This window comes from Convolutriloba macropyga, unplaced genomic scaffold, assembly GCF_964194025.1.
Source record: "Convolutriloba macropyga unplaced genomic scaffold, txConMacr16.3 SCAFFOLD_745, whole genome shotgun sequence".
Classification (NCBI taxonomy): Eukaryota; Metazoa; Xenacoelomorpha; order Acoela; family Convolutidae; genus Convolutriloba; species Convolutriloba macropyga.
In genome coordinates, this window is record NW_027449974.1 from 13,919 (window position 1) to 41,866 (window position 27,948).

At 35.9% G+C, this 27,948-nt stretch overlaps 1 protein-coding gene across 1 annotated transcript; it reads left to right on the forward strand.

Moving 5' to 3' along the window:
* The first annotated feature begins 697 nt into the window (after positions 1-697).
* LOC142355518 (glutathione S-transferase 1-1-like) lies at positions 698-26,846 on the forward strand. Its single transcript, XM_075407650.1, has 7 exons — positions 698-892; positions 6,897-7,028; positions 7,467-7,648; positions 10,629-10,742; positions 15,303-15,472; positions 25,925-26,087; positions 26,554-26,846. Exons 1-7 carry the CDS (start codon positions 817-819, stop codon positions 26,785-26,787), a joined length of 1,071 nt encoding a protein of 356 aa, XP_075263765.1. The 5' UTR covers positions 698-816; the 3' UTR covers positions 26,788-26,846.
* Positions 26,847-27,948: the final 1,102 nt, after the last annotated feature.

A 27,948-nucleotide genomic window follows, 5' to 3' on the forward strand; every position in this document is an offset into this window, starting at 1 on the left:
AATAACTGATCAAAAACCAATCAAAAGATCCTTGTAAATACAAAAAACAAAACCCCGTCAATTTTTCGTGGTAATTTCATAACAGCCCAAGATTTAACCGATGAATCAATTATTGTAAAAACAATGTGATCAAATTAATAGACTGAAAAAAGAGCTCTACAAACACTACATTCATTGTGAAAGCTATGTTCCTACTATCCTGGTGCAGTATTGTTCTGACATTATAATTTGGATCGCCTGGTCAAGTTATAACAAACATCACAACATCTCTAACTCAATATAACTTCATTTTGAAATGCAATTCCCGCAATTGTAATTTTGTTATTTGTAAAATTTCCAGTGGATTTTTCAATTCATGTTAATTTAATTGTCACTTACAAATCAGTTTCTGTAAGTTTCTTTTGTCTTGGCTGAGATTTAATTGTAACTCACGCAGAGCAGAACAAAAGGGGTGATTTTTGTCAGCTTGACAAAAATTTGATCGAGATGTATTGACGGAATGCGTAGTTTGAACAAATGTACAATTTTTCATAACAAGTTATGATCAAAACGCGATCAAAGCTAGCGTAGAAGAAATTAAATAAGTCATAAATTTTGTGCTTTAAGCGAAAAGCTACAACATAATGCAATGAACGCTATGAGAAAAAAATGACTTTGTGAAAATATTCGCTGAGTTTACTATAAGCATTAGCTTCATTAGTTCAATAAAAATCATTTGGCACATAGATGAACTTATTCTTACAACTAACATTATATCTTTTTAAAGAAAAGCAAGATATTTATTTGAAGTGACAGAATTTTTTCACAGATTGAGTAATGTTTAACAACGCACCTGGACTTAGTGGATCGGAAAGATGGGTGACTAATTACAAAAATGACTACCCCTATAACGGTAAGAAGAACAGAGCAATTTTAACCCAAATTCTGATCACATTTTGAATTTCAAAATTTGAGAATAGTAAATTTCGAGGATAATGGTCCTAAAAATTTAAAAAGTATGGATGACCGTGTTGATGATAAAAATCAGGATGCCCAACATATATGTTTCTTGTCAAGGGCATCTAGGACGAGCCAGGCGTCGATGGAAAATTACAACCACAAAACTGAAAACACAAGTTTCAGTTAGCTGAAAAATATGTGAAAGAGTTTGCAATGGCACGTCTCCATGGACTTACGAATTGCTATTGATTTTTTTTCAAGGAAACTAATTCCCAAAGCTCCATTGGCAATGGAACTGAGTCGAAAATAACTTATTTCCACGGCCTGTTTTCCGCAGCAACAATCTTCATTAGCCTAAATATCCACTTATAGAAACTGTTTCTAATTACTTCAGACCTGATTTAGATACCACAGAATTTTGGAGCCATGATGTATTTGTTAAAAACTTATTTTACATATATTACTCCATGATTCCTCAATTAGTAGGTTTTAGTTCTGATATTTATTTCACTCTGGCCCTTAGTCCTGAAATCAATTTTATTTTGTTCACAAAAATAATTAACCCCTAATAGCCAAGATAGCTGATAGCAAAGGTTTAGATTTTTTTGCATAGTTGTACCAATGTTGCTAAGATGAACATCATGGATATGCCTACCAAGAAACCATAAAAACTCCGTAAATTTGAGTTTCAAGACTTCCTGCGCGTGTAAAACTTTTCATTAAATTCAGTGCATCCTATGCAGCCAGTCAAACAGTGTTGGTTGTTTTCAGATAGGTTTATTTTTTACAATCTATGGTCACCCATGGCACCATGGACGTCTATGTTCTTGGATATGGTTGCCAGGAAACCATAGATTTGATTTTTTCAAAAGGCATTTGAACACTTTTTGGTATATGCAACTGTCAAATTGGTAATTTAGTGCATTCTGAGCCCTGTTTCGAATATATGTAAGGTCAGGTGTATGGTTGCCAATCTTTGTAAGACGCCTTATATGGCCTGGATATGATTGCCAAGAATTATCTATGGTGTTCAACCCGGCAAGTGAAGTTCGCCGTTTTTCCACGTTATAAAGTTTGCGATGAGTGCTCTTTCTTTCTATATCTTTCAATTGCAAGTGACACAAACCTTGAATTCAGTTAAATCAATTCCCTAAAAAAGCTGCCTAAATTTTTCAATTTTTTGTATCTATTATCCTATATGGGCCTCAGAGATTTCAAAGTGAAGAAAGCGATTCAAATTCAAAGTAGTGGCAAAATATTCAAAACATTTGAATGAAAAACATAAGCCAAGAAACTGAAAAAGAACTATTTGCAAAGTTATTATGAAGTAACTTTCGTACGGTGCTCGTCTCCAACAACGGCCTGCAATGAAATGAATCATAGCAATGGAAGCTGGTATGATTCTTCTCATTGCAAACAATCTTCTCACATATTTATCTCATAGTAGATAATAATTCGCGTGTATTGATATATGTTTTTCATTTGCATTTTTCCCCAACAGATTGTAAAAAAACCAACCTTTTTAAATTAGTAAAACAAGAAAAAGAAAGAAAACGCACGATATGCGTTTTCAGAAATAACAAATGCTCAAGACGGAGAACATTGAAACGACGGTCTATTCTTCTTAGTATATTACATTTTAAATTATTCCGTCATAGCAGGTGTTGAAGTGCCCTTTATATTTTCTCAGCGTCCTTCTTTCCCACTTTGAAGACATTTCTCACAATATTTTTATAGTGTTGTTGCCTAACAAAGAGGGAAAACAAAAACAGAATGAACAGAAAGAACTGAGTATCTTCTATAAAAATCTGAAGATTTATTGACCAAGATATCAGCTTTCAAAATTTTGGACTATGAAATTATCAGAGGTAATTAGTAGTACCACTCAATTGCTTACTGATTGAGAAAAAACTTTTTAATTTTATACCAAGAGGGTCTAAGAATATAAATAATTTTGCTCTGAAATTGAAAACTAAAGACTATCAACAACAAAACTGACAAGGAAACAAGAATTTAAAGGGAATAAGTTTGCTTTGCGACATTTTTGTGTTGATAAATACTCAATTCAATTTGTCGACGAAAAAATTTCTTGCTTCCTTTTTTAATCAAACTTTTCTATATTTTTGAAACAAAGATTTCCATATTTTTGAAACTCAGCTATTGGATATGTTTATGTTTAGAGGCACAGCAATTCAGATGATATATATCGTCTTCCTCTGTAGCAGGAAACCTTCCATAAAAATTTCTTGTGTTTTTTTTACCTCAGTTATTTATGATCTCACTCGTCAATTGACTCTGAAAGAGCTATATCGTCAAATTACTTTCTAGTAAATTTAGACCTATTGCAAAAATGTCTTTCATTTGCCTAAAAGCGCACAAAACTTTTAGGAGAATATTAACGTAAAAACTTAAAGCATAGCCAAACTCTGTTATAATAAACCAAATAGCAGCGCTCAATGTTAGAGGATTAGAAAAAGTGGAAAAAAAATCTGCGCGAATAACAAATTTTAACAGAACAATCAAATTTGTATAAAAAATTTCAGCCTTCTCTATAAGATACACTATGCGTTTCAAAGCGGGGTATAAAAACACTACTTAAATTTAAGAAAAGAAATACTTATATAATTCTAAACTGATTGGCGAACGTAAAAATTCACACAAAGTAGATAAGAAAGGAATTTGCAAAAATGGTATATGTTGCAATAGAAATTTTCTACGTGGACAGCATTTGAAATAATACCGCGCAGTCAATATAATTTGTAATATAGGGTAACAGAGAAAAGTACTCTAATATCGCCAATTTTTTTATAATTTAACGAATTCACAAGTGCGCAGCGTTCAGCAGTAAAAAAGTGTTCAAAAAGTCAAGAAATTCCCGTTTTTAAAAAGCGTCATGAGTGTAAAGAAATTGGAGGTCAGTTTGCAGTTTGAAACAGGGCCTATTGCCCGAAAATGGTTAATATTTGTCGATGCACTAAGAAGTATCTGACACAAAGAAAAGAGCAAAAAATTAAAAACAATTTCACTTCGATTTTCAACCTATTTTTTTTCTGACAAATTTTATCGAGTAAGCAGAAGAAAAAGAGGACACTTCCATAGAATTTTGTTGGAGTAAATTTCTAGAGGCAAAGAGCCTCTAAGCGATCCAACATACATTAGTGTGGGATGGCATAAAATTTCAATAGGCCAGTTCGCTTATTATAAGCATTTCACTAATTATGAATTAAGACAACATTGACAGTGCACTAACAGAATAGAAAAAAGTGTTTTTAACTTTTCGTTACTCATTCCATTCATTGAAAACTTTTAAACAGTTCTTGCGAAGCGTTATAGTTTCAATTGACAGCTTTCGAAAATATGATTTTTTAATTAACCCTTGTTTTGTTATTCCGTTTTCTGCGAAGTTTTTTTTGATACTATAGGTATGTTAAATCCGCGTTGCGCTCATAAAAAAATCTGCTTACATACAATTTGAGAAATAATGTTGGGAGCTTTTTGCGTCGAAATGTTTTATCACACATATCACAGAAAAATTAACAAAATTTAAAAAATTTTGCAGGAATGTAACTAACTTTTGGTTTCATTATTGCTATCGGAAGAGGTAATCAGTGGCAGATTGTGTGAAAATTAGGATACTGAGTTGAAATAAATTGCCTCTCAGTAAAAAACAGCTTCTCATGGTAGAAGTGATAAGTATCTTTTAGGCCTTCAAAACCAATATATATAGTTCTCTTTTTTTCCTGAAAAAATTGAATAAAATTATGTAAAAATTTCTTAAAGTTACGAAAGTCAAAAAGGATTTAGAAACTAACTGGCTCCTTTTTACCTAAAAATAATGAGCATTGATTTTGTTACGGGCATTTATATTTAACGAAACGATTGCAAGATCCCGTTCTGCAATCTGTCAGCTAATTGTACGATAAAACATTTTGCAAGGACGAAATTAAGAAAAACCCACATTTTTGACTATTTGGCCGTCAGCATTTTTAGCCATATCTATTGTTCTCATTATGTCAATTTACTGTACTGCAGCTAATGAGTTCACCGAAATAGCAAAACGTGGGAAATCACAATGTAGCAGTTTTTGAAATATCTGGGATAGAATAGAAAAGAATAATAACATGTTCATTCCAGGGAAAAAGTGGAAAGTTTACGAGTCATTATCTCATCAATAGCTTTTCCGTTGAAATCATAACAAAAACTGATTATAGTGACAACTCTTTGGAACTATTCAACGCTTCAAAGGAGATAATTTATCAATCATTTTATGGAAGAAAAGAAGAGTTTCACTCCTTTTTCTGAATTTTATGTAATTAGTATGTCCGTTTTCTTTTTCAAAAATGTTGCATAAATTCTAGAGGCAAAGAGCTTCTAAACAACCCAACATATACTAGTTCGAGGTTCTGCAAGAAGTTAGAAATAGTCTGAAAAAATTCATCGGGGACAAATTTCTGATAATCCAATTCACAATTTATGAAATTGCATAAATTTCAGTGTTTTAATGTCAGTGCACAATCAAAGACGTTTGACTGTGCAAAAACAAAAAGAGAAAGATCCATGTTTTCAAATTTTCTTGACTTATTTCATTCATTCTTACAAACTTTCAAATATTTTTTCGAAGCGCTGTTTTTTCAATTGTCAGCTAGTAGAACAACATAGTAGAAGTGATCAGTATCTTTTAGGCCTTCAAAACTAAAATTTATGGTGCTGTTATTCATCCTGGAAACTTTGAATAATATGGATTGATTTCTTAAATTTAGGAAATTCGAAGACGATGTAGACAATTAGTGGGCTCTTTTTTTACTCAAAAAGTATCAGCATTGATGTTTTAAGTGCATTCAGATTTAGTCAATTGATTAGAAGATTCGGTTCTGCAATGTCAGTTAAATTTACTGTATAAACCCTTACTTTTCACATTTTTGTTTAAAATATCTGGAAAGGAATAGAGAAGAGAACTTCTGCGTTCATTTCAGAGAAAAATTGGAAATTGTACAAGTTTATATCTCAATAATAGTCTATTTCAGTTGAAATTATAACTAAAACTGATCGTAGTAACAACTCTTTTGTGCCATTCAGTGCCTCAAAAGAGATAAAATACCATGGATTTTGTAGAAAAATCACTGTATGTCCAACTAACCACTGTACTATTGCATTATGGTGTACTAATTTATGGTTGCGCAAACACAACAGAGCTTAATCATCCTAAAGGATCACAAAACCACATAATCAGGCCAATTTTTGGACTAAATAATTTTTATATTGTCTGCCAGATCAAAGAGAAATATACATTACTGACACCTATGGAATTGTATGTGTACAAATTGTTAAATTTGATGAGTAAGCGTTTGAGACCAAGTTTTGACTGGGGCTTCGGATAACAAACCTTCAGCGATGAAGAACTCCACGATATTCATTCTGATGATAAAATACAAAAAACCGTTAAGACCTTGAGGTTGACAACATGTCAACGAGAAATTCTCTCGTCTACCGAACAAGAAAATTTTTTAATAGTTTGCTTAATCTAGACAAAAACCTTTTAAGAGATTTTTTGTTGTAAGCGACTCTATTCTAGCAAATTATGAATTTTTGTAAATAGCATGTGAATTTTCTTTAAGTAAAAATAATGCATAACGGAAATCTTTTTTCTCCGAACACAAAATGTAATCATCTTGTGTAAGAAAATCGTCAATTCTAGCGCCTTACTTTCAATTTATCGATCTTAGGTTTCATTCTCAAAAATTGAAATAGTCCGAAAGTGATCATTCTTGCTCAAGTCTTTCCCCGAATGACTCGCAAATTTTAAAAGCGACATGGCAAGAGCATTGATACAGCTCTGATCCATACCTAAAATTAGACTCTATTAATTTAATCAGCGCTATATTCTGGCCAGTCCTTCCGGGCCATACTACATTTATGTCTACGTTTATGTCCCCAAAGCGTGCCATGTTTTGTTGCAGATGTGCGTTTTGTGTCGCCTCGGTATCAACATCGGCCGAAAGAGGGCCAAGTGACACCCTCTCCCAAACATACAGGCAGAAGACACTTTCCCAATAGTCAAGTCGCAAACACTTCTCTCAATTTCTCCACAGGTCTGTTCATATTTGGAAAACTTAACGACGTCAGTCTGTGACGTAAGCATTCAGTCTTTAACGTATATTAGCAAGTTTTTGCTGAATATGAGTTTTCGTATTCTGACAGACACTGGCAGACTTTTTTTCAGCGGAAATCTGACATAATTGTTCATCCAATTTGTGGAAAACAACTGACATTATGTAAGAATTGTGATCACAATCCAGCACATTAAGCGGGTATTTACTTAAAAACATATCCGCTGAGATAAATCTGTATGTTATCTAATTTTCAGATAAAGCCACGACATGGATTGAGGTTACACTTATCTTTTATTTGTTTTTGTTCGTTTTTTTGGAATCAACCGGCTTTTGATAAACTATTCTCAATTTAGAGGGAATGGTTGAATTAAATTCCCTAACAGTTACTCTGAACTTCATTTTTTTTCATAATAACAGGTGAGCAAATCCCAGCAGGTGTTAGTTTGAGTTCAGTACATCAAACTGATTCCCAAGTTGACAGCCAATCAGGATACGGCAGTGGAATCAATTCCCACTTCGCATCTCCTCTGACGTCACCACGGAAAATGTCCAGGCTAACAGCTCTAGTGCAGCCACCATGGGGAGTGCAGTTCAGAAATGTTAGATTTTTTTCATGTTTTCTCGAACGTTTAATCAAAAAGTTTTTCATGTTGTTTCTCATTTAGTGAACTTGCTTAATGTTGAACTAAACCCAAACTGCAGGGTTTACCCTCTCGTGGCTTTAGTACTAATTCGCAACTTTGTTTAATTTTAACTTCGCGAATTTTGTGTTCGCGAAATAAATTTTGCTTTTAAGAATAAATTTTGTTTTTTTTTCTGCAGAATAAAATGAAACCGCGTCCGGACAAAACAGTCCCAGACAAAACAGTTACAAATTGCAAAATATTGCCCGATGATACAGTCCTGGACAATATTTTGTTATTCGGGACTTTGTCCGGGACTGTTTTGTCTGGGACTGTTTTGTTTCTTGACGTAATCCAAAGTACCTAATGTCATAATATCCAATTTATTCCCTTTTATCATTTTGTTTAATCATGAGATTACAAAACAATTGTAGGTAATACAAGACTGATTTATCATACCTCAGCTGATAACTTGGTTGTGGTAGTTAGAGTGCAGCCTCACGGGCTGCTGAGCTATGGCCACGGTCCGGCAGGAACGGCAAAATGACCTAGTCTTACATTGAAATATTGGTATTTATATTTTATTACATTATGAATTACGTCAATTCAATAGGCAATATTTTGCTAAGTTGTTTTTTTATAAATTCACAAAAGGCTACGATATTGGAAACATTTTGGGTGTATAGGTACTGGGTATTTTTGTCTTGACACCGTATATACTTTAGTCACCTATACACATCTTTAAATTACTTGTAAACTCTTGTTTTAGTCATCAGTCAAAAAGTGTTCATCTAGATCTTAGCGAGCATTTTATTTATCAGTGCCAATTTTTGTTTTTCCCTTGCTCAAAATTAAAACTGCAATAACAATTGATTAAAACGGTTCTGATTTTGTGCCCCGGAAAAACAATGATGATATTTGTACTTTGGTTGTGGTATTTGGTTGTGGTAGTTATAAGGCAGCCTCATGGGTTGTTGAGCTAAGGCCGTGGTCCGCCATGAACAGCAAAATGACCTAGTCTTACATTGAAATATTGGTGATAATACTTTATTACATTATAAATTATGAAACTTCAATCGGCAATTTTTTGCTCAATTGTTTTCATATAAAATCACAAAAGGCTACGATATTGGAAACATTTTGGGTGTATAGGTAGTGGGTATTTTTGTCTTGACACCGTATAAATTTTACTCACTTATACATATCTAAAAGTTTTTGACAGTTATTTTGTATTAGTTATCCGTCAAAAAGTGTCCCTCTAGTTCCTAGCGAGCAATTTATCAACCAGTGCCAATTTTCGTATTTTTCCTCGCTCAACATTAAAATAGATTAGAATGATTCTATCTTTGTGCCCGGAAAATCAATTATGATATTTGTACTTTGGTTGTGGTAGTTATAGTGCAGCCTCACGGGTTGTTGAGCTAAGGCCATTGTCCACCATGAAAGGCAAAATGACCTAGAATTACATTGAAATATTGTTAATTATATTTTATTACATTATAAATTACGTCAATTCAATAGGCAATATTTTGCTAATATGATTTCTTATAAATTCACAAAAGGCTACCATTATGGAAACATTTTGGGTATATACGCTTTGGGTATTTTGTCTTGACACCCTATAAACTTTATTCATTTATGCCTATCTGTAAGTTACTTGACAGTTAGCTTGTTTAGTCATCAGTCAAAAAGTGTTCTTCTAGCTATTAGCGAGCATTTTGTTTAGCAGAGCCAATTTTTGTTTTTTTTTCCCTCGCTCAACATTAAAACTGAAATAACAATTGATTAAAACGGTTCTGATTTTGTGCCCTGGAAAAACAATTATGGTACTTGTACTTTGGTTGTGGTATTTGGTTGTGGTAGTTATAAGGCAGCCTCACGGGTTGTTGAGCTAAGGCCGTGGTCCGCCCTGAACAGCAAAGTGACCTACTCTTACATTGAAATATTGGTGATAATACTTTATTTCATTATAAATTATGACACTTCAATTGGCAATTTTTTGCTCAATTGTTTTCATATGAATTCACAAAAGGCTACAATATTGGAAGCATTTTGGTTATATAGGTAGTGGGTATTTTTGTCTTGACGCCGTATAAACTTTAGTCACCTATACACATCTTTAAATTTCTTGTAAATTCTTGTTTTAGTCATCAGTCAAAAAGTGTTCTTCTAGATCTTAGCGAGCATTTTATTTATCAGTGCCAATTTTTGTTTTTCCCTTGCTCAAAATTAAAACTGAAGTAACACTTGATTAGATTGGTTCTAATTTTGTGCCCCGAAAAAACAATTATGCTTAAAAAGATTTGGAAAGCCAATGAGAGATGACGCAGTAAAGCAAAGCCTTACTGAATTCCGAGTCAAGTCAACGAGTATACAACTGATATTAATCGTGCAGTGTAAATATTTACAAATTACATATTTTTGACACTCAACAAAAAAATTAAATAAATCGAAATTTTTTCGGAAATTTTAAAGAAGAACGCGTGAAGTTCATACGTTTTTATACGTCAAACCGACAACAGAAAGTCGATATCATTTCCCCAAATTCAATGTCAACCTATACATATTGTTAGTCCATTCCCATATGATGTCTGCTGAGTAGGTATAATGACTCAATACCGGGGCTTTTAAGACGCTCTCAATAGATTTTGTGGAATAGAATTTCTAATTGCATAAATTGTTTCTATTCTTTCGGCCATTTTTCGTAGGATATAAATTAACCTTTAAACCTTAAAAGCTGTCTATGTGAACCCATAAATATTTTTAAATAGTTATCTGTTCATTGAAGTCCTTTTTTGATCTTACCGAATTTAAAGCTATCCATTATATAAGAGCTAAACTACCCATAACATTCTGTTTGAATTATTAAAAAGTAAAAGTAAAACAAATCGATTATACAGGGTCACTCTATCGTGGGAAAAGGAAACAACAAATCCTCTTGTGTTTCTTTCGGTAGGTAGTTCCGATCACAATGTACCAGAGCAGTAGTCGCCCATCGTGTGCAGCAGTGGGCATGCTGGCAAGACTACTGGGACTGAGGATGAACTACGTAGAGGTCAACACCATCGCTGTAGGTCACACTTTAACCTCTGCTCAGGAAATTCTCGAACCACTTTAACTCTTAATCGGATCTAGCAGCTTAGTGGCTTCAAAATTTTCTCAACACACAGGCGCAAACAGGGAGTGTCTAATTGAAGCAAGGCCTAATTTCGTTCAATATGGCCTGGAAAATTGCCGTAATGAAGCGATTACAATGAGCCTGGTCAAATTTACAAATTTGGGTGGTCATGAAACCAGCTGTCGTGTGTTTTGCTGCGAAAATTTTTACGAATTTCTCTCTTTACATGACCAATTTTTCAGGGCGAGTAATTTTTGATAAAAATGAAGTTTTTTTTACCGAAATTAGTTCTTGTTCAAAATGAGATTTGTATCCCAAGGATGAAATTATGCCCGCGTTTTGAACTCTTTTTTGATCACCATTTCAACTCCAATTCGAGCGTTATGTTTCATTTACGAGAGACAGAACAGATAATAGTGAAACATTGCGCGGTGGATCTAGAAGAGGCTGCTGAAAATCTTGAATAGACTCTTTCCTCAATATTTCATCACTTCGCATTTTTTTCAGCGTTATATCAACAGTTTCTATCACTTTTTCTAGTACTAATGGATGCCTAAGTGTTCATTTAACTCGGTTACAGACCGTGCAACGTTTTTACGTAGCTCCAAAAAAAAATAATTGGTCCAATTGAATTAGTGTTCAAATTTTACCAAGAACGTTTTGTAATAGCGCTGAAGCAAATGCGAGGATTGTTTTTAATCAGTGCTGAAAAAATTGTTAGAAGAGTTGAAAAGTTCTGAATAACTTACGGTAAATGCACTGCTATTGCGATAAAAAAAATAACTGCGATAAAAAAAATGCTGAAAGTACTGAATAAGAATTGACAAAATTGGGAAAAGCAGAAAATAATTTAGGCTCTGAGTTTAAGGCATCTAAAAAGATGTTATAAAAACACCTTTGGCGCAAAAGAGGAAGAGACAGTCACGACACCACCATAGTGATGAGTGCATTTAAAACTTGCAAGAATCTTGCAAGCTGATTCAAAACTTTGCAATAGTCTTGCAAGAATCCTGCAAGATGTCAGTCCGGGCAGAAAATAAATCAGGGCACTATTGTTTTAGAAAGCACCTTTGAAGCAAATTTTTGTTCAATAAACAAATTACAAAGGTGAAACCCATGGAAAAATGTTTAGTCCTGATTCAAAATCTTGCAGAACTCTTGCAAGTTTTTCAATTCTGGAAAATTTTTCTGAGTATTTTTGGAAGCCAAAACTAACTGAAAACCAAACGAATTGCTTTTTACAAAAATTTGGAATATCATAACTGATTCTAATTGATTTTTTTCTGAAGTACTTCTCGAATGTGGAGTCTGTTTTAAAAGAATTCTAGTTTCCAACAAACAACTAGAAACATCTTAAACCACACCAAATTATCTGTTTTAAATGCAGTTGATCAAATAAACGACGAAAACAACCACTTTTAAATTTTTTCTTTGATTTTTTTAATCAAAAGAATTGTTTATAGAGAAATCATTAGTCGGAATTTTTTTATTTCTGATATTATCGGTATTTGAGGTTGCTTTTGCAGTCGTAAAATTTATTCTGATCAAGGTTTGGTCTAATTGTCTTCTTATTGAGTTGCCAGTGAACCAATTTGATGCCTTCATTTGATAGCTATTTGTGTTAATGGCCTTGAAGTTGTTTCAATCAAAAATTATTTTGCAAGTGAATAAAAAAAACTACCAGTACCAAGCAAAAATCTTGGTACTGGTATGCATTCACTGGCAAAATTGCATTGCAAGATTCCTGCACGTTTTTTGATTCCTCGATCACTAGGGTAGAGCCCGGTCGAAGATCTAAAAAGGTTACTGAAAAATTCTCGGGATTTGCTAAATTAGCGTTTACAAATTAGTGAGATTGTTAAACTGAGATCGAAAACTTTACCAGAAGAACTGAATTAATAAAAAAAACAGAAAATTAAGCGCAAAGTTTCAGGAAAAATCGCGTATAAAGTTAGTGATTAAGTGGAAAGATTTCGCTTTTCAACGCTACTTATGAGTTTTTCCACGCAAAAATTCAGAAAAACTTTCTGCCCCGGCAGAAAACCTTTTCAAAATAACACAAATTGAGGATGCCAGCTTTTTTGAATTTTCCTTTGAGTACACTGACGATCGGTGTTTTGTCGCTGAAAGTAATAGTAATCATATTTATACGAAAACAGTATAACAAAAAAATTAATTTTTTTGACAAAACAGAAAAAAAGACAATTGAGAAAACATATACTCAGAAAAAAGTTTTTCCATTTCTTTTCCTCAAAAATGATGATAAATTTCGTTTTATTTTTCTCTACCAAGATAACCGATTTATTAAGTTGAAAGCTGTCTATGAGGACGGAAAGTTTAAGTTTTTCAGTTTTATATGGAATAAATTACTTTCGAATAATGCAACAGTCTTCGACAGTAATTTCTTCGGAGCATTTAGGAAAGATACCATTGGAAGACAATCTGCCCTAATTGAAACCTGAGGTCAAGTTTGCAAAAACTTGCAATTTGTTTTACATACTCTGTGAAATAATGTATTATATTCGCAAATATTTGCAAACAAGTGTTGCAAATTTGACATTGGTTTTGCAAATTTTTGAAAACTGTCACACTACTTTACAAACAATTTTATAACGCTAACATTAATTTGCAACAAATTTGAGATTATCACATTAACTTACTTTTTTTTCAAATTTGACCTCGGATTTTTTAATCGAAAATTGCCTCAAAAAATCAGTTAAGTTAGGTTAAGTTGTCTTTTAAAGTAAAATTACCTTAACTTTATTTAGTATGTTCTGAAATATCACCGGGTGCTTCAGTGGGTTGTTTTGATGTTTTCTTTACGAATTTGAAACTATTTGCAATTTTTGCCTTGGTTTGCAAAATTTGCAAATTTGACCTTCAGCTGTGAAAGTTTACAAATTTTTGCAAATTTGACTTTGATCCGGAATAATTTGAACAAATTTGCAAATTTGACCTTACGTTTGGACTAGGGTGGGCATGCATTTCGAATTCTGGTGACATCAATAATTACACAGTGTCGCCCCATTTTTTGCTATAGAATTTTTTTGTGAACTTTATTTCCAATCAGAGAATTTTTTTTGTCTTTTGCCTTTATTGTTTTTTGATGCTTGATTTGGTTAATTTTGAAATTTTCGTGAAAAATTAGCACGGGTTGACTCAACGAGTTAGTTTTTTCCATGAACTGATATGAATAACAGAAAAAATTATTGCAAAAAAGGAGCATAAGAAAGCATTTTTCTCTCCATAATGACAGAAAAGTATAGAGTGAGGTTAATTACAATCAAGTTTCTCTGCAATAGTTGACAGTGCGGGAATCAGTTTGGCCAACTGCTAATTTCCATTCCGTTTTCCTGTTAATTAATGTTAGCTTCCGAGTTACCTCTAAATTTATTTTTATCGAATGGAGCAGAGAAGAAAAAACTTCATTTTATGTTCTTTAACTATTCAAACAATGCGTGAAAAATCGGTTTCTACCTGTTGTTAAGTAAAACAACCTATTTTTCGTCGACTACTAAAAATAATCACGTTAACGTTTCAAAAGCTATCGAAATGAAATTCTACAAAACCTAATGAAGTACAAATTAAATCAGTTTTACACAATTGCACAAAACATTGATTTATTCGATAGTTTATTATTCACTTAGCAATAATGATATATATACTTTTTTTAAACCAAAAGCGTTCAAATTTGGCATATAAAAGAGCTGGTGATATGACGTTTGCGGTTACGTACACAACAGAAGACCAACACGATAGTTGGCAAAAAATTCAAAATGAAATGTCCAGTTTGAAAATAAATATTGTTAAGACATAGAAAAATCGGAATAAATGTTTTTTTTCTGCAAAAATGGGGGAACATTGAGAAACGTGGAAATGGTAGACGATAAATTAAAATTTGTGCACTTTTTAGAATTAATTTAAAAAAAAGTCTCAAATACTTTTGAGAATAGTCCAAGCGTAACCCAATATCGCCTCAGAATAAGGCAACCAATTAGAAGTGACTCGATTCTGTGAGGTTTCGAAAAATATCGGCGAAGCGTTATCGCAACATTAATTTCCGGATCGATAACGCACTTCATAAAAATTTTCCTCGATAAGGATGAAAAAAATTTACCACAAATCCTACTTAAATACCTCCTTATCCAACAATTTTAGTTTTTAGGAGCTTTTTATTGTAAAACACAACATTTACATCAATCGGTAAAAGACAAGATCAGCCAAAATAGGCCGAAGAAAATTATTCGGACTGGATTTAAATTCATTACCCCCTTTTCATGGCTGGTTGGAGCAAAACTAAATACAAGAAATCCAGTTTTAGGCCGTTGAAGATGAGTTAAATACGCTTAAAAAATGAAGATGAGTTAAATACGCTTTGGAACGCATTGGGACTCTATATTATGGATTGCAGTTCGCTTAAAAAACCCGAGTAAATGCTCATTTCTGGGAGGACAAAATCAGCAGAGGATGATCCGAGGTGAGTTTGAGTTATAACCAATTTAACTTATTTAGGGTGAAGAAAAATCGGAAAAGTTTCGTCAGCAAGTTAATCCGGCTGGAACCATTCCTGTGATAAACGACGAAGGATTCAAACTGTTTGAATACAGAGCCATACTGAGATACTTAGTCTCCAAATATGGGTACAAAAATAACCCACTCTACCCTGACGATCTTACCACAAGGTTAGATTATGTGTCATCAAAGTGCATATTTTGAAAAGCATGAACTTGAATTTGCAATCAAGTTGCAAAAATTCGGTTAACATGAAACATATATTTTCCGAAAACACAATCTCGTAATCTTAGTTAAAACCTAAGGTCAAGATTGCAAAAGTTGGCAAAAGGATTTACAAATTTTGTAAAATAACGTATTATATTGTCAAATATTTGCAAACAAGTTTTCCAAATTTGACATTAATTGGAATTTTTTTTCAAATTCTCTCTTTAATTTTCAATCAACATTTTTTTCAAACTTTGACATTAATTTGCAACTAATTTAAAACTCTCAAATTATTTTACAATTTTTTTTACAAAATTGACCACGGGTTTTTTAATCAAAAACTCATTCAAAATCTCCTTCTAATGACCTCTTCACTTTAAAAAAACACAAAATTTTTTGGACATTTAGAAAATTTTGAAAAAATAGTATTTTTAATAAGCATTGCGAAAATACTAATCTGAGACGTCCAGAAAGCGGTCTTTCCATTTTTTTTCTATTTCCAATTTTTCGTGTGGTTTTTGGAATTTTTCATAAATTTTAAACTCTTTTCCTTGAAACTCTTTCTGAAGTCGTAACATTTGCCGAAAGTTGAATGCTTGCAGCTGACATCCAAAGGTGGTGTCCTTGTCTAGCAGGCATCTAGTCGAATTGGCTGTAACAATTAACAAAACTAAAAATCGGTTCAAAAAAGCACAAAAAACTGGGCACGGTGTGCTAAAAACAATTTGTCCTAAAAAAGGGTGTAACGGCTGCTCTCCTTGTGTTTCACAAAGAAAGTTTTACACCGCCCAGTTCGTTCTGAGTGGTTACAAAAATCTGTCCGGATACTTCGTTGATGCACTTTGCTTTTGTAGCTGTATATCCGCTCTGCTGTACTTACCGTTGCATTAACTAATTTGACTAACTTAGTTTTGGATTTTTTCTCAATTGAACTGGGTCCACAGATCACACAATACGGGATCTCTTTATGTTTACCAGTCCAATCGTTTTGATGAAACAAATCTAAGGCAAAAATATATGCCTAAGAAGTGTTATGAAAATTGGTTTCTAACATAATCCTAGGTGTGTGAGTGTGTGTGTGTTGCGATTTTCGCAGAGTACTCACGAGTTGAAGATGGGAAATCGGGACACAGAAAATTGAATTCACTGCTCGAGACGTTTTCGATACAAGACACAATATTTGATAGAATATTGCTCAAGGCCAATTTTTGTTATCAAGACACAGGATAAATTTAACAAATATACTGCTCAAGGGTTTCGTTTTAGCAAGACACAGTAACAAATATACTGCTCAAGACTATATTATTTCAACAATTTTAATGCTGAGTTTATTTGCTAGTTCGAGTTGCTAGGCTGACAAGATATTGAGTTTTTTAGTTCTTATTTTTGTTCAGCTTGTTAACAATTTTTGTGCTGACGTGGCATACGTGGCTGTTTCTGATTTGCTATACACAGTTTCCTCGCTAAGGGGATGGATAATCGGGATAAAAATAGAACACAGTAATAGTTTTCGTCCAACGCAATTTTGTCATTCCTTAAGCTCAACTCCAACATCGCCGGCCCTGTTTTCCTTCTTGAAAACATCATCGTCAGTTGGTAGTACTGGAGCGAGCTTCACTACGGGCCTCTTGTAGTATCCATCTTTTGTTCGGATTTTTGCTGATCGAATCACTCCGTCGAACCCTTCAAACGTTTCGGTTATTTGACCCAGATTGTAATATCCACGTTTGTCACTGTCTTCCATTTACCACACAAGATAACCCTGCTGAAGACTTCTGTCTGTTGTGGTCTGCCATTTCTTTCGACTATTCAACGTTGGCAAGTACTCTTTACGGAATCTGTCCCAGATGAGGTCTGCGTAAGCTTGTGTTTGTCGGAAGAGCTTTCTATGATCAACAAATTGCTCTGCACCTGATAGATACGGTAAACAAAGGTTCTTGTTGCCCAGTAGAAAATGGTTTAGAGTAATAGCTTCTAAATCGGTAGCATCAGAACTGACTTGTGTCAGCGGTCTAGCATTCAGCGTCTGTTCAACAAGACACATCGTGGTTGACAGATCATCCTCCGTGACTGATCGATTACACAGCACTGCATACATTGCCTTCTTGCAACTCCTAACCAGTCTTTCCCACACTCCTCCAAAGTGTGGTGCTGCAGGTGGGTTGAACTTCCATCTGATTCCTTGTTGAATCAGATGTTCTTCAATTCGCGCCTTGTTCCATGCTGCTATATACTCTGCCAATTCTTTCTCAGCTCCAACGAAGTTCGTCCCGTTATCACTAATGATTTTGACCGGTTTGCCTCTTCGAGCAATGAATCTCATAATTGCGTTCAGACATCTATCAGTGTCTAGTTTTGGTACAATCTCTATATGTACCGCACGTACAGTAAGGCATGTGAATAGACAGCACCAACGCTTTTCGTTTCTTCGACCAATCTTTACTGTGAATGGTCTGAAATAGTCTACGCCCACATTCGAAAATACTGTTGATGCGACTAATCGTTCTTCAGGTAGATCTGCCATTACTGGTGCCTTTGTTTGGGCTCTTCCCTTTCGACATCTAATGCATTTGTTTTTGACCGATCTCAAAGCATTTCGTATGCCTAGGATCCAGAATTTCTGCTGAACTAAGTTTCTGACATGTTCAGTACCTTCGTGATGATTATTCTTATGTTCTTTTTGCAAGAATAATTCAACTACATGGTTCTTCCAATGTAACAATATTGGATGCTTGGTTTCGAAGTTCAATTGACTTTTTACCTATTCTGCCCTGGGCACGAATAAGTCCTGGCTGGTCAATGAATGGTGAAAACTGGAGGATTTTGCTGTTTTTTGGAATTTCCTTTTCAGCCTTGAGAGATTTCATCTCTTCAGCAAACTGTTCTCGCTGCAGTAGTCTGAAGATGCTTGCTTGTGCATCCTCTCCTTCTTCAACACTTAGTTTTTTTGTTACCAGTTTGTGTTTTATAAATACGCGCTGTACGCATGCCATTGTATTTACTAGTCGATTGAAACTGCTATATCGGTCCCACTGAATCATCGGCTTCTTCTCTTCAACCTTTGCCGAGAAGACCATTTCGTCGTTTTGTTCGTCTGAAGCAAATGTTGAATTCAACTGTGAGGCCATTCGTTCTCTCGTTGCTTCAACCAGGCCGGCCCAGTGAGCCATTCGCTTCTCTTAAGTTCGTCAATATTGATCGCTCGTGTCCCGATGTCAGCTGGATTGTTAACACCACTCACATGATTCCACTGTGAAACATTAGTTTTATCCAAAATCTCAGCCACTCTGTTTGCAACAAACACCTGTTGCTTAGGGTGGGAGCTATGAATCCATTGCAGAACAGTAGTGGAGTCTGTCCAAAAATTACAACTGTGAATCTTCGATTCGTGTTCCTTCACTATCTGTTCTTTAAGTCACCACTGCTGCTTGTAGTTCCAAGCGTGGTATGGAAAGGTGTCGCATCGGTGCGACTCGGCATTTTCCGATTACAAATGCTAAGTCTGCTGAGTATTCTTTGGGCTTTGAACGTAGGTATGCCACAGCGCACATTGTGTCTTCAGATGCGTCGGCCAACACATGAAGTTCCCATTTGTCCTTGGCTGTGCTGAAGTATCTTCTATCAATGCTGGTTTCTGCTACTTCTGGAAGCTGCGCCTTCCACTTCAGAAACTCTTCTTCTGCGTTAGGTTCTACTGAGTTGTCCCAATGTTGTCCATTTTTGGTCCAGATAATCTTCAGGAGTCGTCTCATATGAACACTGAATGGTGCAAACAGTCCAAGAGGATCAAACACTGAAGAAACTAGAGATAAGATCTTCCTTTGGGTGATTGGGTTCTCAACTTTTTTGCTCGTACCTCTACAAACCTGTAGACTATCATCGGTAATCGTCCACTGAAGCCCAAGCACCGATGACCCTTCCTGGCTGGGTTCTACTTCAACATGCTTTGTTTTGCTGATTGATCTTAAGTCCTCTGGGATTGCGTTGGTTACCACATCGCTGTTGGTGATCCACGTCTTCAGTTCAAATCCATGTTTTGAGAGAAGAGGTTGCAGTTGTTTGAAAACCTTGATTGCTTCTTCAGGTGTTTCAACTGACTTGATGAAATCGTCCATGTAGAAGTTGTTTTGGACTGTTTTTGCTGCAATTGGGAACTCGTCCTCGTTATCGATCGCTACTCGCTTCAGAGCATAGTTGGCACATGTTGGTGAACTCTTGGCTCCGAAAACACGACGCTGATACTCGTAAATTTGCACAGGTTCGTTCATTGTTGGTCGCCACAGGAATCTCAAGCAGCTTTTATCCCGATCAGGAACTTGCACTTGAAGAAACATTGATTCAATATCTGCGGTTAAGGCAATTGGTCCTCCTCAAAATCTGAATATTGTTCCGATCAACCCGTGTAGCAGATCGGGTCCGGCTAGCAACTTGTCATTTAGGCATACATCCTTGTATTTTGCTGCAGCGTTGCAAACACGGCGAACTTTACCCGGTTTGTTGGGGTTTAGTACTGGATGGTGGGGCAAATATCATTCCTTTCCGAAAGTGCCTTTGACTTCTGATTTGCCAAGGATCTTCACAAATCCCTTTTCAACATCTGTATCAATTGACTGTTGATACAATTCTTTTAACTTTGGGTCTCGTTGGAATCTTCGTTCCAGTGAGTAGAGCTGACCAAGGGCTGAGCTGTAATTGTTCGGAAGATTGGGTTCTGGTTCATTCCAGAGCATGCCCACTTCGTACCGCCCCCTGTAAACTTCGTTGTGCTCTCTAGAAACTTCTGAGCTTGTTGCTCTTTCTTTGATTGACTTAGAACATTTATTTTGGAAGCATAAGTTTCTTTGTCCCACCATGATTGGATATTTTCTGCCACTTTCACATCTTCTGTGAAGGCGAAATGACAAACATTTTGACTTTTCTTGCCTTTCATGGGACAACTGACTACCCATCCTAATTCTGTTAAGACGGCGAAAAGCTCACTTCGTGTTCCAATCTTATAGTCCAATAGACGTTGAATTTCGTAGGCATCTTTTCCAAGTATGATGCCTACTTCCATCAGGTTGAATGTTCTGTTAGTGAGAACATTCAGGTGTCTGAAGCTGTTCTTCAGTTCCTTTTAGTCATATGTCGTGTTTCCCAACGAGATTGATGGGTGTGCAAACGCTTCGATCGAATGCACCTTTGAATGTTGTCCTTTATTGTGATAGGAACCTTCTCGGTCCTCAAATCTTGCGTCCCATGTATACCAGCTATGTTCAAGGTAACGTCCGTGCCATTGGCTTGTAGTTGATCCTTGACACTTTGATCGATGAATGATACTGTTGACCCACTATCGAGGAAAGCGTAGGTAGTCAACCTGTTACCACCTTTCTGAACCGATACCGGAACGATTTGAAGAAAACTAGTAACTTGGTTACTCTGGTTGATTGTTGCCGCGCTTACATTAACTACGTGACTACCCTCGTCCATTTGGTTTTCTGAGTGTAGCAGTCTGTTGTGTTTTTTGTTACATCCATTTATACTGCACGGGTGGACTTTACAATCTTTGATTGCATGCCCTTTCCCCAGACATCCATAACATAAGCGTTCTTTTCTCACTGCTGCATAGCGATCGGTGACATAATCTTGAATATTGGACAGTTCCATATTTTAAGAGTGCCATCCGCTAGTGGACAGTGGTTGTTTTGCGTCTGCTTGGTTTCTTGCAGGTTTGAACTTGCACTGAAGTTCGATGTCTTCGAGAATCGTTTTTCTCTATTTGTGTTGCGTCGGTCTTCTTCTTTGTGTTCCCCTTTAAACGATGAAAACCCTTCATGCACGAATGCCATTCGTGATAGCCATTTTTCAAATATGATTAGATCAGGCCAGTCCTCGTCTTTGTCATCGACGTAGAACCACCATTTTTCTTTAAGAACTTGAGGCAGCTTATCAACTGCCATGTACAATGTCGAACTTGATTGCAAATCACCAATATGTTTGTACTCTTTGAGCAAGTTCACGAAGTTAGATACAATAACAGAAAAATTAATCAGGCTGGTTGAATCACGAGTTTTCACTTGATTAGCTTTTCGTAGGCTCTCGAGCTGCGCATCTATAATTACATGCGGTCTTCCAAATTTTCTTTCTAAAATGTTCCAGGCAGCACTATAAAACTGTCCAGAATAGCCCATTCCCGAGATTGCAGATTTTGCTTTGCCTGATAGCAGAGTCTTCAAATGACTCATTTTATCTGAGTCGGGAATCATGCGTTTATCTACTGTTGCTATGAACATGCTAGACCACTCAGGCCACTCCAGCGGGTTTCCGTCAAAATTTTTCAACCTCAATTTTGGTAAACTACTGCTTGAATGTCCAGTGTTGTAGTGCCTTCCAGCTATCGGCGATATATCCCGCTCTTCAGCACTTACTGAGCGTTCACGAGAGTTTGGGTACCATGGGTAATGTCTATGCTTATTTCGTTCAGGGCTGACGTCGAATCGAGCTCTTGGTCGAATTGGTGTTTGCGTGTCGTTCATCGAATTCGCCCACTCCGAGACATCTCTCCCTTTTGGGGTTCAATTGAAAGGTGACTTTTCACGCGCCTTAGTCGATTGAGAACGTAAGTCATCTTTCTCCAATGCTGTTCTTTGCAATTGGCGCTCTAGGTCTCGCTCCTTTTGCCGAAGCTGATGTTGCATCTCTAGTTCTTTCATTTGAATTTCTAGCTCCAACCTCTTTCGATCAAATTGGGCTCGTTCGATTTGCAACTTTCTCTCAAGTTCAATTTCAAATTCCTTTATTCGTTCTGCAACCCGACGTTTCACTGAAGACGTTTCCGAAACGTTTTCTGTATCCTGGTTGATTGTCTGCGCGATTCGTGTAACCGTATTCGTCGATGCATAGCTTGTGCTATCATGGTTTTGGTTAAACTCTGGAATTCCAACATTTTGTTCTATCTGATGCACATTATTTGCAGGCGGTTGCTCTTCATTGGCATGAAGAGTTGACTGGCTTTGCTGGCTTGACATGTTTGTCTCTCCGTGGATATACGGTAACCACTCTGCGTTCAAATATTAATAGTATTTTTCTGTCTCAAGTTTGCGTTTTAAAGAAATATCTGGGCCTCGGAGAGTCTCAGCTTTCTTATTCACGAGTTTTTGAACGCTGTCGTCCAATTGCAGTATCTGCTGATAAAGAGTCTTGAGCTTGCTTGGTCGATCTCGATTCTTAGTGAGCTCAAAGCCTTCTTCCTGCTTCTCAATCCAGTTGTTTCGCAAGTCGTTGATCTGTCGATCCAAAACGCTCTGACTCTGTGTCGGAGTCACTTCTTGTGTACTTCGGGACTGCAGCTTGAATCTCTACAGCTCCTTTGTTTGTTTGCTTTAATTGAGTTATGCTTTTCAACGTTCCCATCTGCTTTGCCTAATTGGCTTTGCGTTGTTGAATTGCTCGTTGAGTTTTGTTCTCGTTAGTCGATGACTTCGTCACTTCGACTGTTGTGTTGGACAGCAGTTTATTCCACTGTCCAGGTCGGCGGACCAAATGTAACGTCTGCTCTCGAGTTGAAGACTGGAAATCAGGACACAAAAAATTGAATTCACTGCTCGAGACGTTTTCGATACAAGACACAATATTTGATAGAATATTGCTCAAGGCAAATTTTTGTTATCAAGACACAGTTAAAAATTTAACAAATATACTGCTCAAGGGTTTGGTTTTAGCAAGACACAGTAAGAAATATATTGCTCAAGACTATATTATTTCAACAATTTTATTGCTGAGTTTATTTGCTAGCTCGAGTTGCTAGGCTGACAAGATATTGAGTTTTTAGTTCTTATTTTTGTTCAGTTTTTTTTAACAATTTTTGTGGTGACGTGGCATACGTGGCTGTTTCTGATTTGCTATACATAGTTTCCTCGCTAAGGGGATGGATAATCGGGATAAAAATAGAACACAGTAATAGTTTTCGTCCTACGCAATTTTGTCATTCCTTAAGCTCAGCTCCAACAAAGAGACAAGCTGTGCCCAAAACAAAAAAAATTGAGTAATTGGCAAGGGGAACAATTTGTCGAAGGGGGCATTGTGTATCCAAAACAAAACAAAAAAAACAAAACGCGAATTTTCTGAAAAAAACACTTTATCTCAATATTTTCATTTCAACAGAAATTTTGCAAGAAGTCCAATTGATATAGTTGATACAACCTAGCGAACTACAAAAAAACAAGGAAAAATCAAAATTAAACCACTTCTACGAGACCTTGAAAATTAGAAGACTTTCGAAAAAAATTTTTTTTGATACACAAATTTCATTTCACAGGACACGAGTATGCCTATACTCTGGTTCTCTTTGCCGAAAGAGACGTCTACTGGTAAAAAACATCGGTTCTTGATCAACAGGGGCCAAAAAAACCAATTAAGGGAAATGTTTACAAAAATGCGGTACTTTTGAAGAAAAAGTAGGCTGAAATCTCCTGACTACGAAATAATGCAAAGGGATCGCACCACTTGGAAAAGTAATAAACGATTGTTTTAGTTATTCATGCTGACCAAAAAAGCGAATAAGTTGGTAAGCACGACCAAGGTTAAGAAAAGCCTCCAATGCCTTCCAGCTTTTGATATAAATTGTTTCATACATTTTTTCTAATTGAGTCCTTTAACTGACTTCAGTCACATTGAATTATAAAAAGGGCTCAAATACCATAGCAAATAATTTAAAAAGTGAATTCAATTGGACCATACACTTAAAAGACGCAGAAAAGTTTGAGCAACCAAAAGTGAGGTCTTTTCAGATTAAATGGGTAAAAGGCATCGATTTCCTTTTAAATAGTAGCTGTTTCTGAAATCTTTTGTGAAAGGCGCAGTGACTCTTCACATTTTTTGGTATAAAGTCATGTAGACAATTTTGCTAAGATTAACAAATTGTCCTTTTTTAAACAGTTTAAGCATGCTATGGCCTCCTGGAACATTTAGCGCAAGACTAAAGGTTGTTGAAATCAATTTTATGAACAGATTATATAAAATATGCTAGATGAAATATTTTAAAATGTCCTCCTACAACTCTCAAAGATAGCATATTCTAATTTCCACCTTGCGGTCTGTTCAAGGATGTAAATTATGTTATCATTACCAGCATTGGAGCCACATAGGTTTTGTTTTAATCCATTTTTTTAAAGGTGAAAATCGTAAATGGTCAATTTGTAGGCTTCTAATCCTTCAAAAAGTCTTCATACAGTTGAACGACACTTCTAATGAACAAAATACAAAGTTAAATTTCAGAAATTTGGGTCTAATTTTTTTTGCCTCAAACCAATTTTTGTCTCGAGCCTAAACAGAATTTGTTATGTCAATTTTAATAGTTGACGTGAGTTAAGTTGTTTTTTAAAGTACGATCATCTTAACTTTAATTTTTGCGTATCTTGAAGAAGTACTGGGTCCTGCAATGTGATGTATTAATGTTCATTACGAATGTGCAACTATTTGCATTATTAGCCTTGGTTTGCAAAAATTTGCAAATTTGACATAAATCGGGAAAAATTTGCAAATATTTGCAAATTTGACATAATGTTTGGACTAGGTAACATGATAATCTCGTAATTGAAACGGAGCATCAGAGAGGATAGACTAACAGGAATAAACAATTTCTGGATCTTTTCCGTTTGTGCCCCCCGCGCAGTTGGCGCATGTTATTTGCACCCCCCCCCCCCCCGACGCACGTGCCATATTTTTTACAATGATTTACTATGCAATGGCACGTGCTCTATAACGGGGGGGGGGGGGGGGCATAACGTACTGGGGGACACAAACGGAAAAGCTCCTAATTTCTTTAGTTGGAGTCCTTTTTCTTGTCCCCAAAATCTAAACGTGCTAACTTCTGCGGAGACACATATATTGATTATTTCCATGAAAAATCTAAGCCTCAAATAGTGAGCCAACTATATCTAGTTCAAATAGTGAACAAATCAATCGACTTGCTGTGCAAATCTTCAACGTGACCTTTCCGGAAAGGACTGGAAAATGAAGCAAGGATTGGGGTAAATTGTGAAGCAAATTGATAGTTTTCACCGTAAAGCATCGACACAATTTGAATGTGTTTCGGAGAGAATGAAAAGTTTTCAGAGGTTAAATTCTATTTTTGACCGCACTGCTCGTAAAACCTACGCAACATTTTTTAAACCTTCCGCGAATTACAATAACTGTTTGCTCTTACCAATGACCCGCAGATTGGTGCGATGTAGAATCGTAGAACTATACACCTAAAAATATACATCAGAATCTAGAATTTCCCGTACTATCCTCACAGAGGATTCGCATTCTGTTTTTTGGCCTGACCCTATCTACGAGCATGTCATACATTTTAAATATTATACATTAGGAGCTTTGCCACTTCTAATATTTGACGTTTTCTGTGACGTAATTGCTTGTTAATTGTTCTACAGAGCCCGAATTGATGCATGGCTCGATTACGACATCTGTACTCTAAGCCCTGCTGTAGATGAGTTTGTGGCACCATCTCTCATCAGAAATCATCAACAATCATTCAATTCCGATCAGCAACAGCACCCAAACGACGCAGCCGAGGAGCGACTGAAGAAATTAGAAGTAATTAATTTTTACTATGATAGTATTTGCCATATAGATTTAAGTTCAGAGTATCATACCACAAGTTGGTTTATAAAAAAAAGTTGCTCGACGGTGATAATTTTGCTTTTGTGGCCGGTGTAGGTACCAAATTGTGAATAAATTTACTCATTTTAAAAGCCCCAACTTTATTTTTTAAATCCGGATTCCAGTTAATCTTGCGGTTATATAATTTTTCTGTACGTAAAAACATTTCGGTACCAAAATTGACTTGTAATGCAATGGTTATTCGACTTTGCTCTAAAATATTTTTTGCAGCCTAACAAGAAAATGGAATGGCCATGGGCAGTTTATAATTTCAAATTATAAATTACTATGACTATTGTAATGTTCACACACTTATAATGGTAAATATAAGTTATATTTACCATTATAAGGGTGTAAAAATATGAATTATAGAGGAACCCAATATTTTTGGTCGATTTAGGCAGCCCTTGACACAGTCAACGCCCATGTTCAAGTTTCAACCTACCTTTGTGGCTCCCATCTCACTCTAGCTGACCTAAGTGTTGTAGCATCGCTGGCTATTCTCGACTCAACTAAGTTCAACTTCGGACCAAATCGTGCGTCGTTGACCAATTGGATGCTGAGGATGAAGGGCTTGCGACAGTTTCAAGACAGTTTTGGAGCATTCTATGCGATTATGGGAACTCTTAAATAAATTATATGTATTATAGTCCAAAACAAAAGAATTATAATTAAACAAAAATTATACCGCAACTTTTTTCCGTATCCGATAATATTTTTTCTACATTTATCCAGAGATCGGGATAAATAGGCATGAATAAGGACGCAGCCTATGATTGAACTCGATGAATCCTTTTGAAAAGATCAATACTAGCCAGGTTGAGGTCCAGACCCAAATTTTCGTCTGATCAGACTTTTCAGACCGAAATTAACTCTGATCAGACTTTCCAGACCCAAGTTATCTCTGATCAGACTTTCCAGGCACAAAGGGTCTCTGATCAGACCTTTCAGACCGAAAAAGTTCTGATCAGACCATCTTCAAACCATGGTCCAGACTCAAATTCAGACCATTGCCCAGACCTTAACCAGACTAAGATCAGACTTAAGTGCGCTCGAAATAGTTTCATCTGAGAAAGATTTTACTTATGAACAAATCTCTTAATTTTGCTATAAAATATTCATTTCATAAAAACTGATGTTTGCAGTATTTAATTCATCTAAGGAAAATTTAATTATAAAAGTATTGCCAAAGAAAACGAAACCCAATTGTTGAGAACAAATTTTAATTAATGTACCGTTTAGTGTATATTTCTAACTCAATGGATGACAACTTTTCATAAGAAACATCGCGGTCTCCAGTTGATCAAAATTTCCTCTGAAGGGGACCGGCCTTTGCTATCAGCTGGACTTCTTTTTCCAATCAGAGCTATTGAGCTTTAGATGGGTCTCTGATCAGAACGCTGCTTTGTTGTTGCCTCTTGGCAGAGCCAACATCTGCCAGGAAAAAAAATGAAAAAATAAGGCGCTCGAAATGGTCCCTAATCAGACCCAATTGCGTTCGAACACATTTCTGGTCAGACCCAAGTGCGCTCGAAAATGTTATGATCAGACCCAATTGCGCAGGAATCCGCCTGTGATCAGACTTGTCATACCAAATTGGGATCTGATGATCAGACCATCTCCAGGCCATCGTCCAGACTGTAGTGCGCTCGAGCTTCCGTCCAGACCCTGTTGTGCGCTCCACTGGGTGTGATCATAAACCAATTTGGTTCCGGAACTCAACCTGGGAGTACGGGGGGGGGAGGGGAGGGATAAATTGTCCAATTTAATTTTTGAGCATCCTATTAAGATCATA

Bases quoted from the DNA above. Each gene is read 5' to 3' on its own strand.
- LOC142355518 (XM_075407650.1), top strand. From the start codon at position 817: ATGTTTAACAACGCACCTGGACTTAGTGGATCGGAAAGATGGGTGACT. The intron at 15,473-25,924 runs GTTAGATTATGT...ATTGTTCTACAG, and splicing joins CCTGACGATCTTACCACAAG to AGCCCGAATTGATGCATGGC. The intron at 26,088-26,553 runs GTAATTAATTTT...TGGTCGATTTAG, and splicing joins AGCGACTGAAGAAATTAGAA to GCAGCCCTTGACACAGTCAA.